The sequence below is a fragment of the Orcinus orca genome, chromosome 15, assembly GCF_937001465.1.
Source record: "Orcinus orca chromosome 15, mOrcOrc1.1, whole genome shotgun sequence".
In the NCBI taxonomy this organism is placed as follows: domain Eukaryota; kingdom Metazoa; phylum Chordata; class Mammalia; order Artiodactyla; family Delphinidae; genus Orcinus; species Orcinus orca.
The window spans coordinates 81,905,184-81,931,806 of NC_064573.1; the positions used below are offsets into that span (position 1 = coordinate 81,905,184).

At 48.6% G+C, this 26,623-nt stretch overlaps 1 protein-coding gene and 1 long non-coding RNA gene across 3 annotated transcripts; one reads left to right on the forward strand and one right to left on the reverse strand.

The window, feature by feature from the left end:
* On the forward strand, positions 1-26,195 carry LOC125961271 (uncharacterized). 2 transcript variants are annotated; one of them, XR_007471728.1, is made up of 4 exons: positions 1-140; positions 4,121-4,311; positions 7,012-7,206; positions 22,453-26,195. It is a non-coding gene; the product is annotated as an uncharacterized LOC125961271 (long non-coding RNA). The 2 variants fall into 2 exon arrangements; XR_007471727.1 differs by lacking the exon at positions 22,453-26,195 and having other exon boundaries at positions 7,012-7,543.
* Positions 11-9,620, reverse strand: HPD (4-hydroxyphenylpyruvate dioxygenase). The gene is made up of 14 exons (XM_004276703.4): positions 9,578-9,620; positions 9,432-9,458; positions 8,833-8,895; positions 8,389-8,493; positions 7,715-7,757; positions 7,440-7,522; positions 6,364-6,453; positions 5,322-5,425; positions 4,851-4,928; positions 4,153-4,315; positions 3,947-4,018; positions 1,988-2,110; positions 196-312; positions 11-121 (listed from the first exon to the last, which is right to left on the reverse strand). The coding sequence occupies exons 1-14, from the start codon at positions 9,578-9,580 to the stop codon at positions 11-13; spliced, it is 1,182 nt and encodes a 393-aa protein (XP_004276751.1). The 5' UTR covers positions 9,581-9,620.
* Positions 26,196-26,623: the final 428 nt, after the last annotated feature.

Below are 26,623 nucleotides of genomic sequence, written 5' to 3' on the forward strand. Positions count from 1 at the left end.
CCAGAGCGGCCTACATGCTGGGCACAGTCCCGTTGGTTTCCATGTCGGTGAGGTTGCCCCGCAGGTCCTGCTCCTCCTCGAAGGCCTTGAACAGTGAGTTGAAGTTGCCGGCTCCAAAACCCTGGAGCGGGAGAAAGGAGGTGAGCTGCGGACCCAGAAAGCCAACCACTGGGGACAGGCGGTCCTTAGTGGTACCTGGTGGTTGTAGCGCTGAATGACTTCCAGGAAGAGCGTGGGCCGGTCCTGCATGGGCTTGGTGAAAATCTGCAGGAGGTAGCCTTTCTCGTCGTAGTCCACCAGGATTTTCAGCTCCTAGGTGGGAGACAGGGGACTGGGTAAGGGGGAGGCTGGCTGGCCCCTCTAGCCTGAAATGGTGGGATATTTAGAAAGGCCATGGGGGCTCCTGCACCCCCAAAGCCAAGAAAAGACCCTTTTCTGCAGCAGTTCCAGACACCTCCACCTCCCCGCCTCAGCCCCTGTGTTAGCCACCCAAGGCTGGCCTGGACCACCCAAGTAGCACCCACACAGCTCTCCCTGCTTCTGCTCTTGCCTCCTTACAATCCATCTTCCTCACTTTCAGGGATCTTTCAAAAATCAGATCATCTCACTCCCCTGTTTAAAACTCTCCAGTGCGGCTTCCCTGGTGGCGCAGTGGTTGAGAGTCTGCCTGCCAATGCAGGGGACACGGGTTCGTGCCCCGGTCCGGGAAGATCCCACGTGCCGTGGAGTAGCTGGGCCCGTGAGCCATGGCCGCTGAGCCTGCGCGTCCGGAGCCTGTGCTCCACAACAGGAGAGGCCACAACAGTGAGAGGCTCACGTACGGCAAAAAAAAAGTAGAAGTAGAGTTACCATATGACCGACCCAGGAATTTAACTCCTAGGTATCTACCCAAGAGAATTAAAACGTATGTCCACACAGCTACTTGTTACCCAGATGATCATAGCATTATTCATGATAGCCAAAAAGTGGAAACAAATGTCCATCAACTGATGAGTGGGTAAGCAAAATGTGGTCTATTCATCCAATGGAATATTATTCAGCTATAAAAAGGAACAAAGTACTGACACGTGCTACAATATGGATGAACCTTGAAAACATGATGCTGAGTGAAAGAAACCAGTCACAAAAGATTATGTGATTCCATTTATATGACATGTTCAGAAAAAGCAGCTCTATAGAGACAGAAGATCAGTGGTTGCCTAGGGCTGAGGGTGAGGAGGTGGAATGGGGAGATTGAGAGGTGGTTTCTAAGAGGTTTCAGGTCTCCTTTTAGAGCGATGAAAATATTCCAAAATTGATTTCAATGATGGCTGCATAATATAGTGAAGAGCCAAAACCCACTGAATTGTGTATTTTTAAAAATGATGTATGTTATGTGCCTTAAATATCAATAAAGCTGTCAAAAACAAAACCAGAAAAACCTCCAATGGTTTCTGGCCACAGAAGAACAAAATCCGAACTCCTAAATAGCCTACCAGAGGAATCGGCTCCTGCCTACCTCTTTGACCTGGGCCACTCCTCAAACACGTCCTTTCATTCACTCTGGCCCTCTCTGTTTCTCAAATACTCAGAGCTTGCTCTTACCTCAGGACATTTGCACTAGCTGTTCCCTCTGCGAGGACTGCTCTTTCTCTAGGTCTTCACACAGCCAACTCCCTTTCATCATCTTGATTTCACTGAAATGTCACCTCCTCAGAGAGGCCTTCCCTGACTGCCTCCTATGTAGCAGCCCCAGATCACTCTCTGTCATAGCCTGTTTTAAGTTTCTGCACAGCACCAACTCTCTCTCTCTCTCCAATGGTGTTTGTGTTATTTATTTGTCATCTGTCTTCTCACTAGAATGCAAGTTCCATGACGGCAGGGACCTGGTCTCCTTTCCTGGCTGCATCCCAGTGCCTGATGCAAGGTTGAGACAGCATTTGTGAGGCAAGATGGAACTCAGGGCTTGTTCTCCTCGTCTGACCGAGGATCCTGTTCGAGGCCTTACCTCCAGAACATCAATATTCTCCTTCACCCGGATCTTGGCCGACTTGAGCTTCTCCCGCAGTTGTTTGTAGTATGTGGACGGAACAGCCAAAAACTCCATGCCTCTCTCTCTCAAGTGGCGAATCTGTCTCAGAGCAGGGTCAAGGTCAGTCCTCTCTCCATGCTCAACACTCCCAGCCAGGGGGAAGTGCTGGGCCAGGAGGAGGCAGGGTCCCTACTCCAGCTTCCCCAAACTGCCAGGATGCAGTGTGACCTCATCCCCTTCCTTCTTTGGGCCTTGTGGGTCCCGATGGAAGAACAGCAATCACTAACATTTATGGAACCTCACTACGTGCCTCTCTCGAGCACTTTCTATGTACTGTCTCATTATGTCGATGCACTAATCTTTTGAGACATTTAGATGATTGTTCTCCCCATTTCATAGCTGGGAAAACTGAGGCATTGAGAGATTAAGTATTAATATCTATTCTCAACATAGGAGCCAGAGGGATTTTACTAAAATACAAGTCAAATCATGTCACTCCTCTGCTTACCAACGGTGGTGTCTCAGAGTCAAATTTAAAGTCCTCACTATCTGCCCCCACTCCTACCTTCTGACCGCATCTCCTACCCTTCTCTTCCTTGTTCATTCTGTTCCAGCTGTTCCTTTAACCTTCCTCTACCCTGGATGTCCCTTATTCCTGGGGCGCTTTCCCCAGATTTCCACTGCTTCCTCTCTCCTCTGCATTTTTTTTTTTTTTTTTTTGGGATACGCGGGCCTCTCACTGTTGTGGCCTCTCCTGTTGCGGAGCACAGGCTCTGGACGCGCAGGCTCAGCGGCCATGGCTCACAGGCCTAGCCGCTCCGCGGCATGTGGGATCTTCCCAGACTGGGGCACGAACCCGTGTCCCCTGCACCGGCAGGCAGATTCTCAACCACTGCGCCACCAGGGAAGCCCAACGTCTTCTGCATTCTTAAATGTCTCCTTCTTAGCGCCAGGACTTTGGTGACCGCCTAATTTAAATATACAAAGTCCTGGGACTTCCCTGGTGGTCCAGTGGGTAAGACTCTGCCCTCCCAGTGCAGGGGCCTGGGTTCGATCCCTGGTCAGGGAACTAGATCCTACATGACGCAACTAAGAAGCCCACGTGCCACAATGAAGATCCCGTGTGCCGCAGCTAAGACCTGGCACAGCCAAAATAAATAAATAAAAAAGAAAAAGAAAACTTGAAATTAAAAAAAAAAAAATGTCCTTCACCCTCCCTCGCCCATGGCCCTGCTTGATTTTCCTCTAGAGCACTCACTGCCATCTAACAGAGATATTTTACTAATTTTGTTTTGTGCCTCCGTAAGGGTAGAAACTATTGTCTTGTTGGCTAATGTGTCCCAAGTACCTGAAACGGTGCCTGGCACATAGTAGGTGCTCAATAAGCATCTGTTGTGTGAATGAATGAATGAAGTTGCTATGGTCATGGTGAATTCTTGGTTGGGCCGGGGCTGAATGGGACAGGCCAGGCTCTTGTCCACTTGGTCGTACTGCCACATTAAGAACAGGTAGGACCCAGCCTCCCCAAGGGCTGGAGCCATAGACTCAGGACATTTAGTTTGGATGAAAGGACCTAGTGGATCTTGTAGCTTAATATCCTCATTTTCAATTTGATGCAGCTGAAGCCCAGAGAGGGGGTTGAATCCCCCAAAGACTCACAGTATGTTACTGGCAGAACCGGGTCTAGGGCCCAGGCTTCTTGTTACTCTGGCACTTGCTACTTCTGTAGCAGAGAGACCAAACTCTCTAGGGTGGGAATATGCCTGCACATGAATGGCACGAGCCAGTAAGGGAGCCCTGTCAGCCGTCTGGGCTGACGAAGGGGACCCAGGACTGCCCCTCGTCGCCCCCATCCCCAGCCTCTGACTCCGTTTTGCAAAGTTTGGCTCTGGAGCTGAATGGGAGGTGAATTAGGACCAGGAATGGGCTTCTAACCGCTGTGATGATGTCTTCAGTCTTGAGAGCAATGTGCTGGACCCCAGCGCCCCCGTTATAGTCCACATATTCCTGTGGGAGGGAAGCAAGGAAACCATTGTCAGTGGCCCCGTCACCCACACCCCTGCCCCTGCAAGAGCCCTCAAACCTCTTCCCTGCTTCGTTCTTCCCCAGCCAAGGCCCCCGGGGCCCGAGGGAGGCCCCACCTGGATCTGGGACTTCTTCCTGCCCGGCGCTGGCTCGTTAATGGGCATTTTGATGGACTCCTCGTAATTGGCCACCACGATGGACCGCAGAGAGCTGTACTCCGTGTGCACCTGCGTGTCATCCACGGACCAGAAACGGTGGAACTGCAGGTTCTTCAGGTACCTGTGGGGGGTGGCCGAAGGGCACAATGGCTCTGATGTTGGCCTGGGACCTGCCCCCTGCCCCTATTCCACCTTCCAGAATTTGTTCCCTGAGCAGGATCCAAAAAGGGTACCACCTTTCACATCACGCACATCATAGGTTTGTACCTTTATTATGACAATTTTCCTTTGGGTGGAAGTAAAGCATCTGATAACAAGATCCGTATACATGGCACCGCTCCAACAGATGGAGGTGCTTTTGAGAAAGGGTACTTGCTTCTAATTTGCACACACGTGCTCTTTGGGTAGTGACAGCCTTCCTCCAAGCCTCCCTGGACTATGACACCCCCTGTGTTGATTCCCCAAGGTTCCTCAGAGGGAGGACCGGTGGGTCACTTTGGGCCTTAAATCCTCTGGTCTCCATAGTGACAGGTTTTCAGGGAACAGATGAATCAGTGACCTCAGACTAACCTGGCCCCACCTCGTGCTCTATTTCCTGACAACACCTGGGAGTGGGCCTGTCACACATGTGGGAAGGGCTTGGGCCAGGGACTCACCATTCTGAGGCAGACAGCATCTCCTGATCAGGCTGGTTTCCCACAATGTGATCAATTCTCTCGAGACTGCAGTTGGGCCTGGGAGAGGGAGGCAGTTAGGGGGTGAGGAGAAGGCTACTCCCTAAATCTCTTCCTTCCACCAACCCCTCAATAACAGTAACTGCTCATTATTTCCATAGCACTTACTATAGACACACTATCTCCATCAACTCACGCACTATTACTAGCCCCATTTTACAGATGAAGAAACTGAGGCTTAGAAAAATAACTTGCCAAGGTTAAATAGCTAGTAAGTGACAGAGCTGGGATTTGAACCAAGGCAGTTGGGTTCCAGACCCTAGGCTCTTGGCCTCTATGCTGCCTCTTCAAGCCATCCTGGGATGCTCAGGGGCTCCCCAGCAGGGACCAAGATGCTCTGTCCCTTCTGCGTGGAAGAGAGGGCACCCCACCCTTGCCCCAAGGGGCACTCACAGCTTGGGAAGTAGGGGGTCGACGAATGCTGGGGCCTCGAATCCAGGCAGGAACCAGCCGGTGTAGTTCATCTTCTCCACCAGGGTGTGTGTAGTATCCCCATACTGTGGGTGGTGAACAGCCTGAGGTCCCATCCCTGCTGAGGCCAGGCTGCATTTCATGGTGCCAACACAGCCCTGGGTTCCAACCCAGACCTGGCCCTAACTCCAAGTGTGATTTTGGGCAAGTCACTTCCCCTTTCCAAAATGAATTGCAGTCTGACATTTGGGAATTTGACAGTCTGTCTGCCCCACAGGACCAGAAGCTCTGTGGAGGCGGGGATGCCGTTTTGCTCATGATGCTGTCCTAGCACATAATAGGTGCTCGATTAAAATGTGTTGCCTGAATGAAGATGATGAGGGTGTTGGATCTAATTATATGGAAGGGCCTTTTCAATCATTCTAACAATCTTTGAGTTGTATTAAATCTTGAGGAGGAAGGACCTATGATTGTATCAGGTGCTAAACAGACTTGGTAATCTTTGCTGCGTGTCTGTGATATGCCAAGCGCTGTTGTTCTAAGTGCTATACACGAATCATCTCATTTGATCCTTTAAATGACCGTGGGAGGAGTTATAGCTGAAGAAACAGGCACAGAACGGTTAATTAGCGTGTGGCAGATCACACAGGTGGACCACGCAGGTGGTAACTTGCTCATTTAAACGGAGTCCCAGGGAGGTGAAGTGATTTGCCCAAAGTCACATAGCTTGAGTGGGGCGGGGCTTCCCTCCCACCTTCTTCCCCAGACCCACCCATCTCCTTCCTTGCATCCCCATGCTATCATCCCCCACTGGGGAGGAAGGGAAGCCCAGAGGCGTGACTGGTAGCCCTCCTCAGCCTCTGCACACCAGCCAAGAATACAGGAGATCAGGGTCCAGGGAAAATGTCTGCACTTTGAGGCACAAGTGTGGGATGGTATAATGGAGTCAGGGGCTGGGGAGGGGGGTCCTGGCATCTAAGTGGGTGCTGACGGCAGGAGAGGTGGGGCACTGAGGTTAACTCACCGTCTGCAGCACAGCAAACTTCACCTTCCCAAACTTATCTTGCTCTACCCAGGGTTCCCGCACGATCTTGGCGCCTCGTTCCCGGGCTTTCTGCAGAGGAGATGGGGTGGGGAGGTGGTCAGTGCTGGACCCTCAGTGCTGGACCCTTTGGCTGCCGCTGCTGGATCCCCTCTGCGTGGTCCTGCCGCAGCCTCCTCCAGTTTTTCCAGCCCCAGGCAGGAACTCCAGCGAACTTTAGCTGTTGCCCTTGACACCCATGGCTCATGCCCATTTGGCAGATAGGGAAACTGAGGTCCAGGCCCAGAGCTGGGGCTATTTAAGACAAACCAGGTGGGGGTGGGGGTCTGTCCTGCCTGTCCTGTGCTAACTCACTCTGTGGCCCTTCGCCCTCTCTAGTCCTCAGTTTCTTCATCTGTAAAAAGGGTGGTTGGATAAGACAAATACAAGCTGACATTTATTGAGCACCTACTATGTGTCACACCCTCTGCCAAGTGCCTTACATGCATGAATCATGTATTTGATATTTAGCAAAACCTTATTACTGCATGTCTATGCTTATCACATGTCAGGCACTGTTGTAAGTACTAGCCTCTTTAATCTGCACAGCAACATTACATGAAAGACACTATAATTGTCTCTATTTTATAGATGAGAACATTGAGGCACAGAGAATTTAAGTCACTCACCTGAAGTCACACAGCTAATAAGATAGAGACCCAGCAGTCTGCCTCTGGAATCTGCACTCTGAACATCTAAACTGCCTCTTGAATACAGCGTTTGGTACAGTCATGCCCAAGAAATGATAATTGTGACCTCGTTTCCTCTTTGTAACAACTCAGTGAGGTAGGTGGTTATCCCCATTTTACAGATGCAGAAACTGAGGCTCAGACAGAGGTTGCACGGCTACTAAGGGGCAGAGTGTCACTGGAACTCAGGTGTGTGTCAACCAACATCTGGGCACATCACTCCAGCGTGGCAGTGTCCTCCAGCCCTGACTGATGGGGGTCCCTGTCGCAGACAGAGGGCAGGCCGAGCCTTACTGCTTCGTCTCCGCGCCAGCCCAGGTGCGGCCTCACCTGCACGATGTAGTCACAATCCTCCACCTCGAAGGCAATGTCCTTCACTCCGTCGCCATGTTTCACCAGGTGATCGCCCATCTCTGTGGCCGGCAGGGGAGGCAGGTGGCGCTGGAGTCATGGCCCCTCCACTGTACTCTCAGCCTTCTGAGCTTCATCTCCTTCTAGGCTGAGGCCCCCTCCCTGAACCCTGATCCACCCCTGTGTCCCTAACCCCCACCCACAATACCATGTCTCCACTCCCTGGCACCCCGAACCCTCTGGGGCCCCCTCACCTTTGTTCCAGGGGTTGAGGGCAGAGGAGAAGATGAACACAATCTAAGATGTAGAGGAGAAGGGAGGTGTGGCTGGTGGCTCAGGTGAGCTTCTGGAGGTGCACCCCCGGCCCCCCTCCCTGCCCACCAGTGAGATACCCCTGGTGGGACATTAGGACAAGACCCGTCTTCCCAGCCAGGCAGGACTGTTGACCCTGGGTTCCTGTCCTTTCTCAGCCTTAGCTTCCCCTCTGGTCCTGAGGCATGGGGGCTTCTCCCGTGACAGACCCTCCTGGGGCCTTGGGATGAGCTGCCAGTCAAGCCTCCCAGTGGGGACAGCCCCAGGGATCCATGGACCAGGGCACTGCTTAGATTTCCAGTCTGACGTCTGAGGCCTTTGCCAACTTTTCCTGAACATCTGTGAGACCAGCGTCGGGCCAGGCCGAGAAGTAGACCAAACCAAGAAGGTCCCTGTTGCATGTCGTACGAAGGTGCCGGTGGAGGGCCCAGTGAAGGCTGACCTCAGTGCACGCTCCGCTAACCACACCGGGCAGCCTGGAAGAGCACTGGGCCGCCTGGAGGAAGGGCTTCCTGGCCTCCTGCACCCAGAGGTGCCAGAGCTGTCAGGGAGCTCAGAGACCAGCAGGGAGAGAGATGGCCCTCCTGGATGGGTAGGGTCCTGGGTGGAGACTCACCTTCCCTTGCTTGATCACGTGGCTGACCGTCTCCCGGGAACCCGTCTCCAGGCCCTTGTAGGCTAGGGATTCAAAGCCCATCTTGCTGCAGTAGTACGACGCAGCCTGAATCACAGAGTTGCAGATGGGCCCGTGAGGGTCGAGGGGCAGGCCCCCAGTCCCCCAAGCCTATCTGCCCTGTTGCCCCAGCTGCTGAGATCCTCCTGCGAAGAAAGCCTGCTCCCTGGCCCACGCTGATCTCAGATAAGTTTCCCACTGGGGTCCGTGGCCCTGATTGTGTAATTAGGATCCAAAGAGTGACTGTCCATCCTGGGACTCTCCCAACATTGGCCCTGATCCTCCCGTCCCAGGGCCCAATCACAGACCCAGCTGGAGACCTGCCCTTGTCCTGGAGGCCCCCTTGCCTGCCCTCTATCCACTCCCAACACCTTGCCCAGCTTTTACCTGCTTCGCGTTGCCAACCCAGAAGGTCACAGAGTGAAAGTGGAGGAATCGGCCTCTCTCAGGCTGCAGAAGAAGAGAAGGGGAAAGGCTCAGTCCCTAGAAGTGGGTCTAGAAAAGTGCAAGTGGAGAGGTGTCCCCTAGCCACCTCCCTTGTCCCACCCTCAATCCAAGAACTGAGGAGAAGCCAACCCGCCCCACCCTGCTGCCCTGAAGGCTTGCCAAGCCTTGAAAGGTTTCTCATGTAGAAATTGAGCTCCTGTGGGCTCAGGATTGGTGAGCCCCCCTCTCCCCCGGGAGGCCTGCCCAAGTTTCACAGGGGGAAACAGCCTTATGCTGCAGCGACACAGATTTAAGTTAGACCTTAGAAAGAACTTCCAGACAGGATTAAGGGATTGGCAGGAATTTAAGAAGAGGTAAAAGTTTTTCTTAGGAGGGCAAGGTTGAGTCCAGCTCAGTCTAGACGTGGCAGGGGGGGCAGAGATGAACTTGAGTGTGCATCCAGAACGTCACGTAACCCTTGTAGCTATTATTCCTCTTCTGCTCCTTGCTAGCATCCCGGTCTCCCGGGGCCCTGACCCCACATTTCCCCTCCTGCTTACCTTCTCTCCTTTGTTGCTGTAAGTCGTCTAAGGAGAAAGAAAAGGACAGTAAGACATGGAAACTTGGACACAAGGTGCTTCTGGAAATCTCACTCCAGATCCGTGGCCGTTGGCAAAAGCTGCCATGGCTCCAGGCAGGCTCTTACCATGACTGATCTTGGTCACACTTCCTCCTGGGAAGACTGGGATGAGAGGCCAGCAGAGTGCTGGACAGAAATATTTAACACCCAGCAAGTCCCGCCCCTGGCCTCCTGGCCTTCCTGGGGGTGGGAGGTGATCCTGGAAGCTCCTAGGCCTGGAAGCCTCTGATCCAGGCACGGCCTCATTGGACAGGGTGATGCTGTCAGGCCTAGAAAGGGGGAGTGACTCGCCCAAGGCCACCAGCCAGTTGGGGGCAGAGCCGGGGCCAGAAGCCAAGGGCACATTCTTTCCAGGACCCTGGGCTGGGACTGCGATCTTTGCCCTCCAGAATCCAAAGCTGAGAAGCCAAGGCCAGCTTGGGTGCAGAGGTGGCTCCAGCATTCTTATTCAGGGAGAATTTGAGGGGGATTAGGGACTGGTCTTGAAGCCAGCCACTTGTTTGCGTAGCAAGTGTATGGTTTATATTTAGGTAAAAAGCTTGTATTCAATAGTGGTTAGAGGCATGGGTGTGGGGGTTTGGATCCTGGAGGTCTACATACTATGTGACTGGGGAAAGTTACCGAACTCCTCTAAGCCTCAGTCTCCCATCTGTAAAATGGGAACAATAGTAGTGTAGCAGGGCATTAAATGAGATAAACATAAGTTTTTGGAATAGAATCTGGCACACAGTAAGATCTCTGTTAATGCTGGTTATGATTAGTTATGTTTCTTTGGGGCTTTGCGTGGGGGGCTGATGGAGAATAGGGAGACCTTGGCGTTGCCACAGCCTGGGTGTTGGGAAAGAGGTTGTGGCCCTACTCCTGGCCCAGAGTGGTGGGAAGGGGGAGCTTACGGCCCTGGGAGGAGGAAGGCCTGGGTTTCTCCCCAGCATCCCCCATACCCGAATCCTCAAGGCTCACTTTCCTGGAAGATGGAGTGGTAACTGCTGGCCAGCTGTGGCATTTACCTGAGGGCTCCAGGACAGCCCCCTGCCTCTAGCTCCACGTCCGTCCCCAGAAACTCTGTTGCTGAGACATCTTCCTGGGGAACTGACTTCATCAACTATCCTCTTTGCCTGGAAACTCTTCCAAGACCCTGAAGCTGGCAGTCTCAGCCAGGGACTGTGCCAACCCCACCCTCTTGCATTTTGGCTCCCTAAATGTCCTGCATTAGCCGTTTTTGTTGTTGTTGTCTTTTGAGAGTAATATTTATTTTGTCCTAATTATAAATAACTCATAGGTTTTCTTTCCCATTTATTTAAACTAAAAAAAAAAAAAGTTTATGGGACTTCCCTGGCAGTCCATTGGTTAAGACTCTGCGCTTCCACTGCAGGGGCCGCGGGTTCGATCCCTGCTCGGGGAACTAGATGCCACATGCATGCCACAACTGAGTCCATATACTGCAGCTAAGAAGCCCGCATGCCACAACTAAAGATCTGAGGTGCTGCAACTAAAGATCCTGCATACCACACCTAAGACCTGGCGCAGCCAAAATAAATAAATAAATATTGAAAAAATATTACACTGTGTATATATATACACACCACATTTTCTTTATCCATTCAGCCATTGATGGGCACTTAGGCTGCTTCTATATCTTGGATATTGTAAATAATGCTGCAATGAACATGGGGATGCAGATATCTTTCTGAGTTAGTATTTTTGTTTTCTTTGATATATACCCAGAAGTAGAATTGCTGGATCATAGTTCTACTTTTAATTTTTTGAGGAATCTCCATATTGTTTTCCATAGTGGCTGCACCAATTTACATTCCCACCAGCAGTGCACAAGGGTTTCCTTTTCTCCACATCCTTGCCAATGCTTATGTCTTGTCTTTTTTTTTTTTTTTTGTGCGGTACGCGGGCCTCTCACTGTTGTGGCCTCTCCCGTTGCGGAGCACAGGCTCCGGACGTGCAGGCTCAGCGGCCATGGCTCACGGGCCCAGCCGCTCCGCGGCATGTGGGATCTTCCCGGACCGGGGCACGAACCTGTGTCCCCTGCATCGGCAGGCAGACTCTCAACCACTGTACCACCAGGGAAGCCCATGTCTTGTCTTTTTGATGATAGCCATTCTAACAGGTGTGAGGTGATAGCTTATGGTGGTCTTGATTTGCGTTTTCCTGACGATTAGTGATGTTCTGCATCTTTTCATGTACCTGTTTGCCATCTGTACGTATGTCTTTGGAAGAATGTCTAGATCTTCTGCCCATTTTTCAATCCGATTATTTGTTTTTTTGCTAGTGAGTTATGAGTTCTTTATATTCAGTATATTTTAGATGTTATCCCCTTATCAAATATATGATTGGCAAATATTTCTTCCCACTCAGTAAGTGGCCTTTTCATTTTGTTTATGGTTTCCTTTGCTGTGCAGAAACTTTTTAGTTTGATGCTAGTCCCACTTGTTTATTTTTGCTTTTGCTTTTGGTGTGAGAAGCCTTTTTTTTTTTTAATACAGAAAAACATAATCTTGGCAAGTTATGACCTCTTGGATCATTCAATCCAACATTCTCATTTCTCATATGAGAAAAACTGACAAACAGCAAGAAGGTGCCTGACATTACTCCCCTCTTTTCTTCCTCCCCTCTTTTCTTCCTCCCCCTCCTCCCTCCCTGCCTCCCATGTCTTTCCCTACCAACCAGGGAGCAGAGAGGGGCTTGTAGCAGGGAGGAGTCCCCCTCCCCACCCTCCTCAGCAAAACCTGCTAGGTCCCCTGGGCCACTCTCAAGTTTCCACCTCTTCCAGGAAGCCCTCTCAGAACTCCCCAGCCCCAGGTCAGAGGTTCAGCTGCTTAGTTGCCATGGGTCAGCTTTAGTCAGCAACCCCCGAGGTGGGGCCCAGGACAATCAGAGAACTTTCCTAAGCCACCCAGTTAGCAAGTGGCAGAGTAGAACTGGAATGGGAATCAGGCTATTCTAACTCCAGAGCCCACACTTTTCACCTCTGTCTTGCCTTCTAGACAAATGGGAGATATTGATCCCCCAGCTAGACAGATGGGGAAACCAAGGCTTGGAGAGGGAACATATGTCCCTGGGGTTGTGGAGCTGGTAAGAACAGAGATCCAAGCTCTGGCCTATTTGCTTCTGAAGCTGGATCCCCTTCCAGCAGTCCAGACACCTTTTTCCTTTTCTCTGTTTTCTGGGCAAATCTGGAGGCAGGCGAGGAGGCCCCACCTCCTTATCCTGCCCCTGTTGGGCCAGCCTGCCCTCAGTGCCCACCTTGGTCTCCCGGGTCTAGGTTTCCAACCGAGAAAATGGGGGTGGAAGTGGCCCAGAGTGGCGCTCACGGGCCAGAAGGTTCCACGGTGGGCAGGTGTCTCCGTGCAGCCCTCCCGTCCCGGGTGAGGGGGACCTCGGCAGCTGACTCAAACCCCCGCTCGCGGAACCTGGCCTGGCCTGTGTCCTCGGCACAGTCAGTGTTTGCTGAATCAAGGAAGCGTGTCAGCAGCAGCCTTGGATGCCAAAGGCAAGTGTCCGGCTCAGCTGGCCAGGGCTGTTGTCTTCGTCCCTCCTACCCTCTGGACTTTGCTCCCGGAAACACTGTGGGTCTCAGTCACGCTCGGGATACACCCCTAGGTGCCTCCCCCATCTGTGGGCAGGGGTGGGGGAGGGGGGGCCCGCAGGACCCAGTTTTTGGAGACCCCGTGTCCCCTCCCAGATGCTCCCTCTCAGGCTGGGCCCAGTTGGAGAAGAGGTTAGCGGCGGGTGGGTGTGGCTGTCTGGGCTCTTCGTTCCCGAGTGGCCAGTTTACGCCCCTCCTGAGCTAGGAGCTGGGTTCCAGAGGCCTTGCTCAAGGAGCCCACTGTTCAGCTGGGCTCACTGACTCACCCTCCACTGTGCCCTGGTGTGTAGAACAGGGTGAACACAGCAGGCTTGAGGCTGCTGTTTGTAGAAAGACCTGCTTGCGAGGTTGAGCCTTGGTTGGCATCGAGGAACTTGGGTTTCAGGAAGGTTCCCACCATCCCCAGAAATGATAAGAGGCCTAAACTGTACAGACAGTGTGGCTTCTGCCGAACACCTGCTTGTCTCCTGGGAGCCTGGGACTTTGGTACGTGCTGTGCAGTGGGTGCCTTCGTGACCAGCCTCCCATGAAAACCCTGGAGCTTTAGGCTCAGGCCCACTTCCCTGGTAAACACTTCATAACCTCTTGCTGGAGGAAGTAAGTGCATCCTGTGCGACCCCACTGGGAGAAGACCCTTAGCATCTTGCCCCTGGTTTCATCTGGACCTTACCCACACTTCTTTTCCCTGGGCTGAGTTTGCTCCTTTTGCTGTAATACAACTTAGCCGTGAGTATGACTATGTGCTGGGTCCTGTGATCCTTCCTCATACATCATCAGACTTGGGGGTGGTATTGGGAACCCCTGACACAGTGGTGGCAGCCATGGGATTCTCCTGACAGACCCTCGACTCACTGAAAGATGGCAGAAATACTGTTTTGGGAAAGGAAGGTTGGATTTGCAAGGGATGTCCTTCCTAAGATGTGAATGTGAGTTTCCTAGCTGTGTAATACTGTCTCTCTTCTTCCTCATGACCATGACCAAGGTGGCCTTGGCCCTGAGCTCCTTTCTGAAGACCTTGCTGAGCACTCAGTACCTGCCAGGGGCCTTCGGGTGGCCTGCGTGGCCTCCCGGGATGGTTGACCAGCCTTTGATGCCTGGGTGGCTGTGGAGTTGCCGGCAGTGTGAGATAGCAGCTTAACTACAGCCGAACCTGTTGTGAGGTAAAAATTACCTCTGGGGTTTGACGGCAACAGATGGAGCCCCGAAAGAGCTGACTAGCTGCATCCCCGTGGTTTCTCCAGGCTGCACAGACCAAAACGAGGGGGAAATGCCCAGTGTGGGTGTTGCCTTTGGTTTTTTGTTCTCTCCTCTAGACAGGAGGAACAGCCCAAACGTTCCCAAAGGTGAGCTTTAGGTGGCCCCCCAGATGTTGAAAGTTTGCATTAGTTTTTCCTCTAAGGGGGAAGAAAAAAGTTAAATCTGTTCCCAGAGCTGGAGAAAAGCTTTAGTTAAACCAGAGGGGAAAAAAGGGCAGGGGGGGATGCTCTAGCTGCTGCTGCCACAGCCTCGCCCACCCGACCCCCTGCCCCCCTCCCGCCCCTGCCGTGAATGTTGAATTTATTGCTAGGGGTTTAAATAGATTTGCAATGAAAATAAAGGGGGAGGAATTTTTTTTAATGGCTTTGTGTTTTATAGCTATTACATATGGATGTACGATTAAAGCAGATATAAAATGTTACATGATTATAATTTCGTAAGTATGAGAAGGATCATCATTAGGGAGAGCTGCAAGAAAAAAAAAAAGCATCACTGGGACAAAACTTTCTTGCATTTTGCCACATGGGCAGCTTGGAATTTGAGTTCTTTGAGTATCGGAAACAGAACAATTATTACTATGATTTTTGCCTATTGGATCCTTCTGAGAATAAAAAGGAGACAGTGAAAAAGAGAGCCAATCTCTAAATGGAGATACACTTTTGAGGTTTGGAAACAGTCTTTAGTTGCTAATGAGCTCCTGTGAAATCACGTCTGACTTTAGAGACAGTTTGCCATGACTTGCATATTCTTGAGGGACTCAGCTTGTGTTCTAAGGCCAACATGACAAAAAGGGCATGGGAGGGCCTCGGTTGTCTCCTGAACTTGGGACACAGCTCTCTGGTTTTGCTGCAGCAGAAGAGAAGCTGCTGTTCCCCCCGACCCCAGCTTTATTGAGGAGTAATTGACAAACTACTGAGAAGAGAAGCTCATCAGGTTTAAACTCCACAATGTGGCTTATGCAGATCATCTGCTTGCCTCTGGGAGTCCGGAGTTTTGGTACATTGTACCAGGCAGAGGCTTCGCAGGATTTCCAAAGATGTTCATGGCAAAAAAAAAACAAAAAAAAAGGCATAAGATCTCACGCTATAGCTACTACCCACGTGAATCCCCACCCTCATTTATAAGCCTGTTCATTTGTCTTGGTTCATCTGCCATCATCGAAAATACTGTAAACAACTTAAATGTCCATCAACAGGGGGTTGGTTAAATACGAGGAAACATTAAGTAACTATAAGAGGAAACATTAAGTAACTATAAAACGAATGAAGAAACTTTCTATGTAGTGGTGGGGAAATACCTTCAAGATACATTGTTAAGTTAAAAAAAAAAGGCACAGAACAGTGCCTTTTATAACTTTTTATAACTTACCATTTGTAGAAAAAAACCACTGTTTATGGATCTTTTAAAATTTTGTTCTTTCAGTTTATTTGAATTTTCCACAGTGTAAAACATGTCATTGATTGTCAGCCACTGAATGGAATTTATTTATTTTTAAGTTTTATAACTTTAAGTATTTGTTGATTTTAAGTGTAGTTGGAGTATAGTTGATTTACAATGTTGTGTTAGTTTCAGGTGTACAGCAAAGTGAATCAGTCCCAAATGGAATTTAAATAAAGAGAACCAGTTCAGCCTTGCCCTTTGGAATCCTCTTCTTTTGGGAGCACCCCAGGCTGTAGTTTGTTTCCTTCTCTTCATGTCTAATTTCCCTTCTGGTTCGGCAGCACAAAATATTTGCATGATTTACATGATTTCAGAAGTTTTAAAATGGCTTCTTGAGGGTCCTAGTTATTGAAGTGTAATTTATATGGAGTGAAATTCGCCCTTTTCAGCATACAGTTCTATGAGTTTTGAAAACATATAGTCATGTGACTGTCAACCACTATCAAGATATAAAGCAATTCCATTACCCAGAAACATACCCACCCCCCCATTCACCGCTGTGTACCTTTATAGTCAATCCCTCCCCCACCCCATTCCCGGATAACCATTGATCTATTTTCTGTCTACATAATTTTGCCTTTTCCAGCATGTCGTATAAATGAGTCAGACAGCAAGCAGCTTTGTGAGCCTGGCTTCTTTTACTCAACATCATGCATTTGAGGGTCCTCCATGTTGTTGCCTCTATGTGGACTGTATTTCTTTTCATTTTTGAGAAGAGTTTCGTAGCATTGGTCTACCAGAGTTTGTTAACACTCTTATTAACTCTTTAAAATCAGCTGACTGACAAATCGAACAAGACTTGAGTCTTGGTTACAAGACAATATAAAAGTAGGGACTGGGCTTCACTGGTGGTTGAGAATCTGCCTCAATGCAGGGGACACGGGTTCGAGCCCTGGTCCGGGAAGATCCCACAGGCCGAGGAGCAACTAAGCCTGTGTGCCACAAATACCGAGCCTGCACTCTAGAGCCCACGAGCCACAACTACTGAAGCCCGTACGCCTAGAGCCCGTGCTCCGCAACAAGAGAAGCCACCGCAATGAGAATCCTGTGCACTGCAGCGAAGAGTAGCCCCTGCTGGCCCAAACTAGAGAAAAGCCCACGCACAGCAACGGAAGACCCAACGCAGCCAATTTAAATTTATTTAAATAAATTTTAATAAATTTATTTTTTAAAAAACTTGCAACTTAAAAAAAAGTAGGGGCTTAGAGACACTTTCCTTCATCTTACAAAGAGAAGAGTTTATGCTATGCTCTCTAAACATGTTACCTCAAACAGAAGTTTCAGAATTTTATTTATTTATTTATTTATTTATTTATTGGCTGCACCACGAGGCATGCGAGATCTTAGTTCCCTGACCAGGGATCGAACCTGTGACCCCTGCAGTGGAAGCGTGGAGCCTTAACCACTGGACCGCCAGGAAAGTCCCTAGAATTTTATTTAAATCAATAAAAGCAATTGAAACCCAACTAAAATAAGTTGTATGGAAGCAGGGAGTGGAAAGGGGCAAAGTTGGTGTGAAAAAGTCCTTTTTCTTAAAAAAAAAAAGTCTTTGTCCTTCATAATAAGCTGTCAGTGAGTAGGTAAGTCCAGAAAACAAAACAAGAAACTCCCAAATGAGTATGGCCTCTAAGAGGAGGAGGGAGGTGTATGGGAGCAGGGAGGGAGGCCATTTCTATTTCGTAAAGTCCTTTTATTTTTATTTTAAAAAATTTATTTAGGCTGCACCCAGTCTTAGTTTCGGCATGCAGGATCTTCACTGCAGCATGCGGGATCTTTAGTTGTGGCATGTGGGATCTAGTTCCCCAACCAGGGATCGAACCCGGGCCCCCTGCATTGGGAGTGCGGAGTCTCACCCACTGGACCGCCAGGGAACTCCCTTAAAGCCCTTTTAGAGGACAGTGACCACAAGGGTCACAATGAGGGTTTCTGGGGTGCTGGGAATATTGATTACAAAGTGTGTTCACTTTGTGAACATTCATGGAGATGTGTGTGCCTAAGATTTGTGTACTTTCAGGATGGATATTATCTTTCAATAAAGAAAACTATTGTGGTGCAATACACATAATGTAAAATTTACTATCAGTGACAATATATTCACAATGTTCTGCAAGCATCAATACTACCTACTTCCAGAACATTCTCCGTATCCCCCAGAAGAAATCCTATACCCCTCAGCTGTCACTCTCCAGTTTCCCTGCCCTCTAACCCTAGACGACCACTAATCAGCTTTCCGTCTGTATGAATTTGTCTATTCTGAACATTTTATATAAATGGACTCATGCAATGTGTGGTCCTACGTGACTGGCTTCTTTCACTCAGCACAATATTTTCAAAGTGCATCCATGTTGTAGCCTGTGCCAGTTCTTCATTTCTTTTTATGGTTGACTATTCCATCATATGCATATACCACATTTTTGTTTATCCATATTCATCAATTGGTGAGTTGATTTTTGGCTATCATGAATAATGCTGCTAGGACTGTTAGCATACGAGTTTTTGTGTGGACATACGTTCTCATTTCTCTTGTGGATATACCTAGGAGTGGAATTGTTGGGTCATAGAGTAAGTCTGTGTTGAACATTTTGAGGAGCTGCCAGATTGTTTTCTACAGCGGCTGCACCACTTTACATTCCCACCAGCAATGCATGAGAGTTCCAATTTCCCCACATCCTCTGCTAACAGTTGTTGTCATCTACCTTTTTTATTCTAGCTGTTGCATCTCTTATTGAAGTGGTCTCCCCCACCCCTTACCCCCGACACTGCACGTCTTGTGAGATCTTAGTTCCCCGAGCAGGGATCAAATCCATGCCCCCTGCAGTGGAAGTGCGGAGTCCTAACCACTGGACCGCCAGGGAAGTCCCCTCATTGTGGTTTTGATTTGCATTTACCTAATGGCTAACGATGTTGATTATTATGTGCTTATTTTTAATTTGCATACCTACTTTGGAGGAATATCTGCTCATATCCTTTGCCTACCTTTTAATTGTATTATTTGTCTTTTTACTACTGAGTTGTAATGGTTCCTTATGTATTCCCTTTTCAGGAATCAAGTCCCTTGTCAAATATATGATTTGCAAATATTTTTTCCCATTCTGTGGGTTGTCTTTTCACTTTCTTGCTGGAATCATGGGCAGCACAATTTTTTTTAATTTTGGTGAAGTCTGACTTATCTATTTTTTCTTTTGGTGTTGTATCTAAGGAGGGGGGCTGATTTTTTAACTTAAAAGATCTTCAGCTGAAGGAGTGTGATCTGTCTCAAATTGTCACCTCTGGAAGCAGAGCACTTTAAAAAAGATAATAATAAGAACAACAAAAACTCAGATTTTCTGGTCGCTTTGTTTTATGTGCCAGGCACTGGACTAAGCATGCTAAGTGCTGTGTCCTTTATTTTTATTTTATTTATTTTTTATAAATAAATTTATTTATTTTTTGCTGCGTTGGGTCTTCGTTGCTGAGCGTGGGCTTTCTTTAGTTGTGGCTAGCGAGGGCTACTCCTTGTTGTGGTGCGTTGGCTCAGTAGTTGTGGCGCACGGGCTTAGTTGCTCCACAGCATGTGGGATCTTCCTGGATCAGGGCTCAAACCTGTGTCCCCTGCATTGGCAGGCAGATTCTTCTTCTTTTTTTTTTTTAAAATGGATTTATTTATTTATATTTGGCTGCGTTGGGTCTTCGTTGCTGTGCGTGAGCTTTCTCTAGTTGTGGCAAGCAGGGGCTACTCTTCGTTGCGGTGTGTGGGCTTCTCATTGCGGTGGCTCCTCTTGTTGTGGAGCACGGGCTCTAGGTGCGCAGGCTTCAGAGTTGTGGCACACGGGCTCAGTAGTTGTGGCTTGCGGGCTCTGGAGCTCAGGCTCAGTAGTTGTGGCACACGGGCTTAGTTGCTCCATGGCACGTGGGATCTTCCCGGACCAGGGCTCGAACCCGTGTCTCCTGCATTGGCAGGCAGATCCTTAACCACTGTGCCACCAGGGAAGTCCCTATGCCCTTTAATTATTAAATCCTCTAACAACCCTGTGAGGTAGGGGCTATCATCCCCATTTTACAGATTGGAAAATGGAGGTTTACAGGCGTGTCCTTTAGACCACAACTAAAAAGTGACAGAACTGAGAATTGAACCCAAGCCTGACTCCTGGACCCTGGAGAAACTTCCTCTTCCTTTGGCGTGTGGCTGACTGGGAAGGGTTGGCTTGGCGGGGGTGCAGGGAGGGGATATGAGGGAGGTAGGAGCACTGCAGGCCTGCAGGGGGGCTCTGTGGACAGGCTAGTGGGGAGCAAAGCCCTGGTGTAGGCAGAGGTGGGGACTCCTGCTGAGCAATCTTGGGCAAGTCACTTCACCTCTCTGAGCCTCAGTTTCCTCATCTGTAAAATGGGAATTATAGTAGTACCTCCCTCATAGGGTTGTTACGAGGATCATCTGAGCTAGTGTACGTAAAGTGCTTTGCTTGATGCCTGGCACACGATAGACTAAATTAACAGTTACCGATTATGCTTATTATTATAAGGAATGTGGGAGGGTCTCAAATATCAGGTTAGGGGGCTTGGGCTTTATCTTTGAGAGAATGAAGAGCTTTTGAAGATTTTATAGCAGAGTTGCAACATCATCAGGACTTTAAAGGCTTCTGCTCAAGGTCAGCACAGGGAAAAGCTGTGGATAGCTGCTGTGCTTGGACTGGAGTGGCCCAGTGGCCTATTTGTGATTCTTTATTATATTTGAGGAACATAAATAAACCAAAAGGCTTTTTTTACATTTGAAAATTGGACCTCCAAACAGTTAAACAGCCCTGTGCCCTGTTTCCTAGAATCTACAACTCCAGACTCCCAAACAGACAGAACTAATGAGGATTCAGAGGCACAAGCCTGTGGATAGAACCTCCCCATCCTCTGTCAGGCTCCACAGACTCCCCAACAGGGCTGAAATAACAGTTGGGGAACAGAGGGTGTGAGGGCTGGCCAGGGTGCCCAGCTGTTATCAGGGCTAGTGCAGTGGGGCAGGGCCAGCTGGGTGGGTCTGGTTCTTATCTCCTGGGGCACAGAGCCCACGTGCCTGAGCTTTGGGGTGACAGGCAGCTGTATCACCAGGCATCAGTGGTGGCCTGGAGGGTCCAGAGAGTTGATGGCATGGGATACGGGATCCCTGGGCTCTGGAGACAATGTGATCTTGGGCCACTTCCAGCTCCTCTCTGAGTCTCAGTGTCCCAAACTGTGTAAGCAATGGGTGCCCAGCGTCTGATGTGCCCAGGACAGAAGGCTGTCTTCTGTGCTTGGCTTTGGGGCATTGAGCAGTGTCCTGGATTTTGTTGGTTTTGCCTCTCCAGCATCCATTCCTCCTTTAACTACAGCATCTCACTTTTCCTTTGAGGAACCATCCCTTTCCCTTCTCTGTCCATGTGGTTTGGGGGCATGTGAGCCAAGACTGGCCAATGAGAATCTCTGTGATTGGTTCAGGTTTGGGTGCCTGACCACAGCCAGCCAATGTGGGTTTGCCCTGGGACTTTTGCTTGAGAAAGAGCCTCTCTCTGAGCTCTGGGTTTGCTGAGCTAATTGAACGGTGCTGTGGTGCCCATGTCTGACTCCATGGAGGGCAAATGTGCCTGTGTATAGAGCCAGCACAGCAAAAGCAAGGATGAGAGAAGGAGACAGATTCCTGATATCTGAGTGACCTGTTTCAGGCATGCTTCTGGGTGAGCCAAAATTTCCCCTCCTTGGGACTTCCCTGATGCTCCAGTGGTTAAGACTCCGTGCTTTCACTGCAGGGGGGCATGGGTTCAATCCCTGGTTGGGGAGCTAAGGTCCCCCATGTTGTGCGGCATGGCCAAAAAAAAAAAAAAATTCCCTTCCTTTGTTTAAGCTACTTTGAGTTGGATTTCTGGTATTTACAACCACTAATCCTGACTAACACAAAGAGACTAAGACTAAGAATAATAGTAACAACAACGACACTGTCTATGAGCACTTATTCAATATCAGGAAGCAAGGTGGGGGGCAGTGGCAGTTGTCTGTTCAGCCACTGGCATTGATATTGTTGAGATTTGCTGGCACAAAATGATAAAGTCAACAGACTTCTAGCAGTTTTTATTATTATTATAAAATTCTCTATGGACAGTGCAGCCCTGGGGTAGGCATAGAGATAGATATTCTGTTCCACCTCCCTTCAAGGAAGGACTTGCTGCCCAGGTGCGGGGGTGGGCATGGGGGGAGTGGCTGGCTATCAGCTCCTATGGGATCTCCCGCAGCTGCACGGACTTTGCCCGAGGTCGCCTCTTCCCAGGGCAGCCCACACCTGGTGGCTGAACAAGGCAGGGGTGGAAAGGTGGCCCTTTCAGCCCAGTGGGGGACAACTCAGACCCACAAGTCTGTTTCCAGAGCCCCTGGTTGGGGTTGGCCAAGGCCTGTTGGGCCTCCACCACTGACTACTCCTTCTCCCCAGTCTGGCTTCCCCGCTTCATTTCACTGGTGTTGACACCTAAAAACATCTTGTACCCCAAACTCTGTCTCCGCCTCTGCTTCTGGAGAACCCATTCCATGACCAGCCTTGCTACCTGCACCTGGGGTGGGCAGCACCCCCTGCCTTTCCCCACTGGGTGTGCCACTCCCAAGCACTGTGCCTATTTTATCTTCTCAACTCACTATTATTTCTCCCATTTTACAGGTGAGGAAACTGAGACTCAAGAAGATGAAGACTTGCCCAAATAATAAATTGTCGGGACTTGCCTGCTAGCTCAGTGGTTAAGAATCTGCCTCCCAATGCAGGGGACATGGGTTCGAGCCCTGGTCCGGGAACATCCCACATGCCGCAGAGCAACTAAGCCTGTGCACCACAGCTACTGAGCCTGCGCTCTAGAGCCCTCGAGCCACAACTACTGAGCCCGCGTGCTGCAACTACTGAAGTCCACACGCCTAGAACCCGTGCTCTGCAACAAGAGAAGCCACCACAGTGAAAAGCCTGCGCACCGCAATGAAGAGTAGCCCCCGCTCGCCGCAACTAGAGAAAGCTCACGGGCAGCAGTGAAGACCCAACACAGCCAAAAAAAAAAAAAGCCCGTGCACTGCAACGAAGACTCGCCCCTGCTTGCCGCAACTAGAGAAAGCCTGCACACAGCAATGAATACCCAATGCAGCCAAAAATAAATTAAAAATTAATTAATTAATTAATTAAACAAAAACCAGGCTGTGAGCAAAAAACCAAAATAACAGACAAGCATCCGTATTTGGACAGAGAGCCAATAGTTTGCTCACCCCTGCCCTAGACAGTCAATACAACAATTAAGCATTAGTTTGTAGCAGTTGCTGAATTCTGTGGTATAAGTACCCCTATGGCCAGTTTCAAACTACCAACGTAAGGCAGTTTGAACTTGGAGTTGAGAACAGTATAAGTAGTAACATATCACACAAAAATAGGCAAAAGCCTAGGTAGTACTAAAATGTAGTGAAATAATTAGGAAATGATGAGATTTGAGCATTTATTACCTTTGTTTTCATGATAGTTTATTTAGATGTAAGTTTATATTAATTTTTTCTGCTTTTTAATGTAATTTTTTTAATGTAATTTTTAATATACGTAATTTAATTTTAAGTAATCTGGTATTTAAAAAAATTTTTTTACAAACTTCCTGAAGAATTCACAGTGGGCTCTCCTGAGCCTGTAGGAACTGCTCTGCTCTGCTTGCCTGAGGTTTAGGGGGCGGGAGGCCCCCATGACTGGGGAAAGGGCAGAGGACATCAGTGGCCCTGAAGGAGGAGCAACTGCTATGACATCAGGGCCCAGGGCACATCAAAGGGTTTTCTCTTTCCTCTCTGGCCAAACAACTATCTCGTCAGTTGCTCCATTATTTGCATAAGCCCAGGGTGCAGTTACTCAAGATCAGCCATTGATCCCTTTCGAACTGAACCTGTGTCCCTACCATCCAAAGTCCCTAAACTTTTGAACATCTGACACCCTTCAGTTCAGAACACTGACTTTCATTCTTCACAAGGGCAATAGGGGAGTTAGCTTTGGCCTTCGATTTGCTGTGTTGCCTTCAACATATTGCTTAACCTCTCTGAACTCCCTTTTTCTATTTCTGAATATTAGGGAGCGCTCTTATGAGTCTTTGGTACCTACAGGAATAGAAGTGACCATGTGTCCAATGCTTTGCATTTAATATAACAGCCCTATGAAGTAGGTGTTATTATTATACCCATTTTACAGTTAAGGAAACTGAGGCTTGGAGAAGCTAAGTGGCTCATACTATAAGTGGTAGAGTTGGGATTCATTCCCTCTACTCCCAGTCCAAGTTTCTCATTTTTTTCTGGTGTGTCTGCCTGCATCTGGAGATCTTCAAGATTTTTACAGATGAAAGGAGTCTGAGGGCTTCCATGGTGGCACGGTGGTTAAGAATCTGCCCCCCAATGCAGGGGACATGGGTTTAAGCCCTGGTCCGGGAAGATCCCACATGCCGCGGAGCAACTAAGCCCGTGCGCCACAACTACTGAGCCTGTGCTCTAGAGCCTGCCTGCCACAACTACTGAAGCCCCCATGCTCCAGAACAAGAGAAGCCACTGCAATGAGAAGCCCACGCACTGCAACAAAGAGTAGCCCCTGCTCACGACAACTAAAGAAAGCCCGCAAACAGCCTAAATGCCCATCAACAGACAAATGGGTAAAGAAGATATGGTACATATATACAATGGAATATTACTCAGCCATAAAAAGGAATGAAATTGGGTCATTTGTAGAAACGTGGATGGATCTAGAGACTCATACAGAGTGAAGTAAGTCAGAAAGAGAAAAACAAATATCGTATATTAATGCATATATGTGGAACCTAGGAAAATGGTACAGGTGAACCGGTTTGCAGGGCAGAAATGGAGACACAGATGTAGAGAACAAACGTATGGACACCAAGGGGGGAAAGCAGCGGTGGTGGTGGTGGTGGTGGTGAGATGAATTGGGAGATTGGGATTGACATATGTACACAAATATGTATAAAATAGATAACTGATAAGAACCTGCTGTATAAAAAATAAATAAAATTAAAAGCCCACGCACAGCAACGAAGAACCAATGCAGCCAAAAATAAATAAATAAATTTATTTTTTAAAAAAAGGCGGGGGTGTCTGAGTAGTCATTAGTCCTGGGTCTTGAAACCCAAATGCCCCAGAAGCCAGGAGAGTGACGTAGAAGAGAGAAGAGCTGGGTGGAACTGTGGAGTCGTAGGCTCACGCCTTGTCGACGAGGGTGATGATTACTCAGCTTCAGCCAGTTATCCCCTGTGGGGATGTGGGCTAGTTTGGCCAGATTTTGTTCAAGAGAAGCTGGAAATTTGAATTTTTATGTGAAATCCATTGATTTAAAAATTGTTCTGTTTTGGGGAATTTCCTGGCTGTCCAGTGGTTAGGACACCGCACTCTCACTACCAAGGGCCTGGGTTCAGTCCTTGGTTGGGGAACTAAGATCCCACAAGCCTCGCGGTGTGCCCCCCCCCAAAAATTGTTTTAATTCCATTAATAGGAAATACCCAGAATAGGGAAATCCATAGAGACAGAATGCAGATTGGTGGGTGCCAGGGGCTGGGGGGAGGGAGGACTGGGGAGTCACTTCTAATGGGTATGGGGTTTTCCTTTTGGGGTGATGAGAATGTGTTGGAACTAGATAGAGGTGGTGGTTACACGACGTTGTGAATGTACGAAATGAATTGTTCACTTAAAATGGTTAATTTTATGTCATGTGGCTTTCATCACAATAAAAGAATTGTATTCTAACATTTTTCTTTCTTTCCTTTTTTCTTTTTTTTTTTTGTGGTACGCGGGCCTCTCACTGCTGTGGCGTCTCCCGTTGCGGAGCACAGGCTCCAGGCGCGCAGGCTCAGCGGCCATGGCTCACAGGCCCAGCCGCTCCGCGGCATGTGGGATCTTCCCGGACCGGGGCACGAACCCGTGTCCCCTGCATCGGCAGGCGGACTCTCAACCACTGCGCCACCAGGGAAGCCCCTAACATTTTTTATGAGTGTGTTTTTTGATATTGATAGAAAGTATTTTTATCAAAGATTAATAATACACACAGAAAAATGCAAAAAGTATATGGCTTTCTGAATTTTCACAAACTGACCACACCTATTTAACCAGCTCAGATATATATTTTATTTTGTTTTTTGTAACAGAATTAATGCAAGTTGATATAGAAAAAAATACACATAATTAAAAGTGAAAAAAAAAGAGAAAAAAGGAAAAAGAAAGTAAAGAAAACTAACCCATTCATAATCCTTCAACCACAGAAAACCACCATGGACAATTCGGGCATATCCACCCAGACCACTTTCTAAAAATGTATAAACATTTGATACTTTTCTGTGACATTTTGTGTATATTTTGTAAACACTGTTCATGGTAATAAATACCTGTGTTGATCATAAATGTGGGTGTGTTTCTTTGAAAGGCTGTGTCGTGATTATTTTAACCAACTCTAGAACCAAATGTTTAGGTTGTTGCCAAAATCTTGCCATTAGAAACAGCATCTACAATGATCTATCTCACTTGAAGTTACAGTTTTGTGCTCTTAAACAATTATTCCTGTGTTAAATTACTCTGAATTCATATTAGCAAATATCCTATTTTCTAAATTGCTTTCTCTCCTGCCCTTTCTACTCTGCCCAGCTACTAAATATTAACGATCTCACATGTATAATCCCCTACCTTGCTTCATGCTTAGGCAATCATATACAAGCATATTACGGGCACATATAAGGGGGAAATGACTTTGTTGTATGAAAACAGTATCATGCACTATGTGGCTCTCTGCACCTTACTTTCCCCAATGTTTAAGTATTGGCATTTGTGCTGGA

Coding starts and splice junctions, on each gene's coding strand:
- HPD (XM_004276703.4), bottom strand. Junction 6,454..7,439: donor ATTGTGACTACATCGTGCAG/GTGAGGCCGCAC, acceptor TCTCCTCTGCAG/AAAGCCCGGGAACGAGGCGC. Junction 2,111..3,946: donor CTGAAGACATCATCACAGCG/GTTAGAAGCCCA, acceptor GCTCTGAGACAG/ATTCGCCACTTGAGAGAGAG.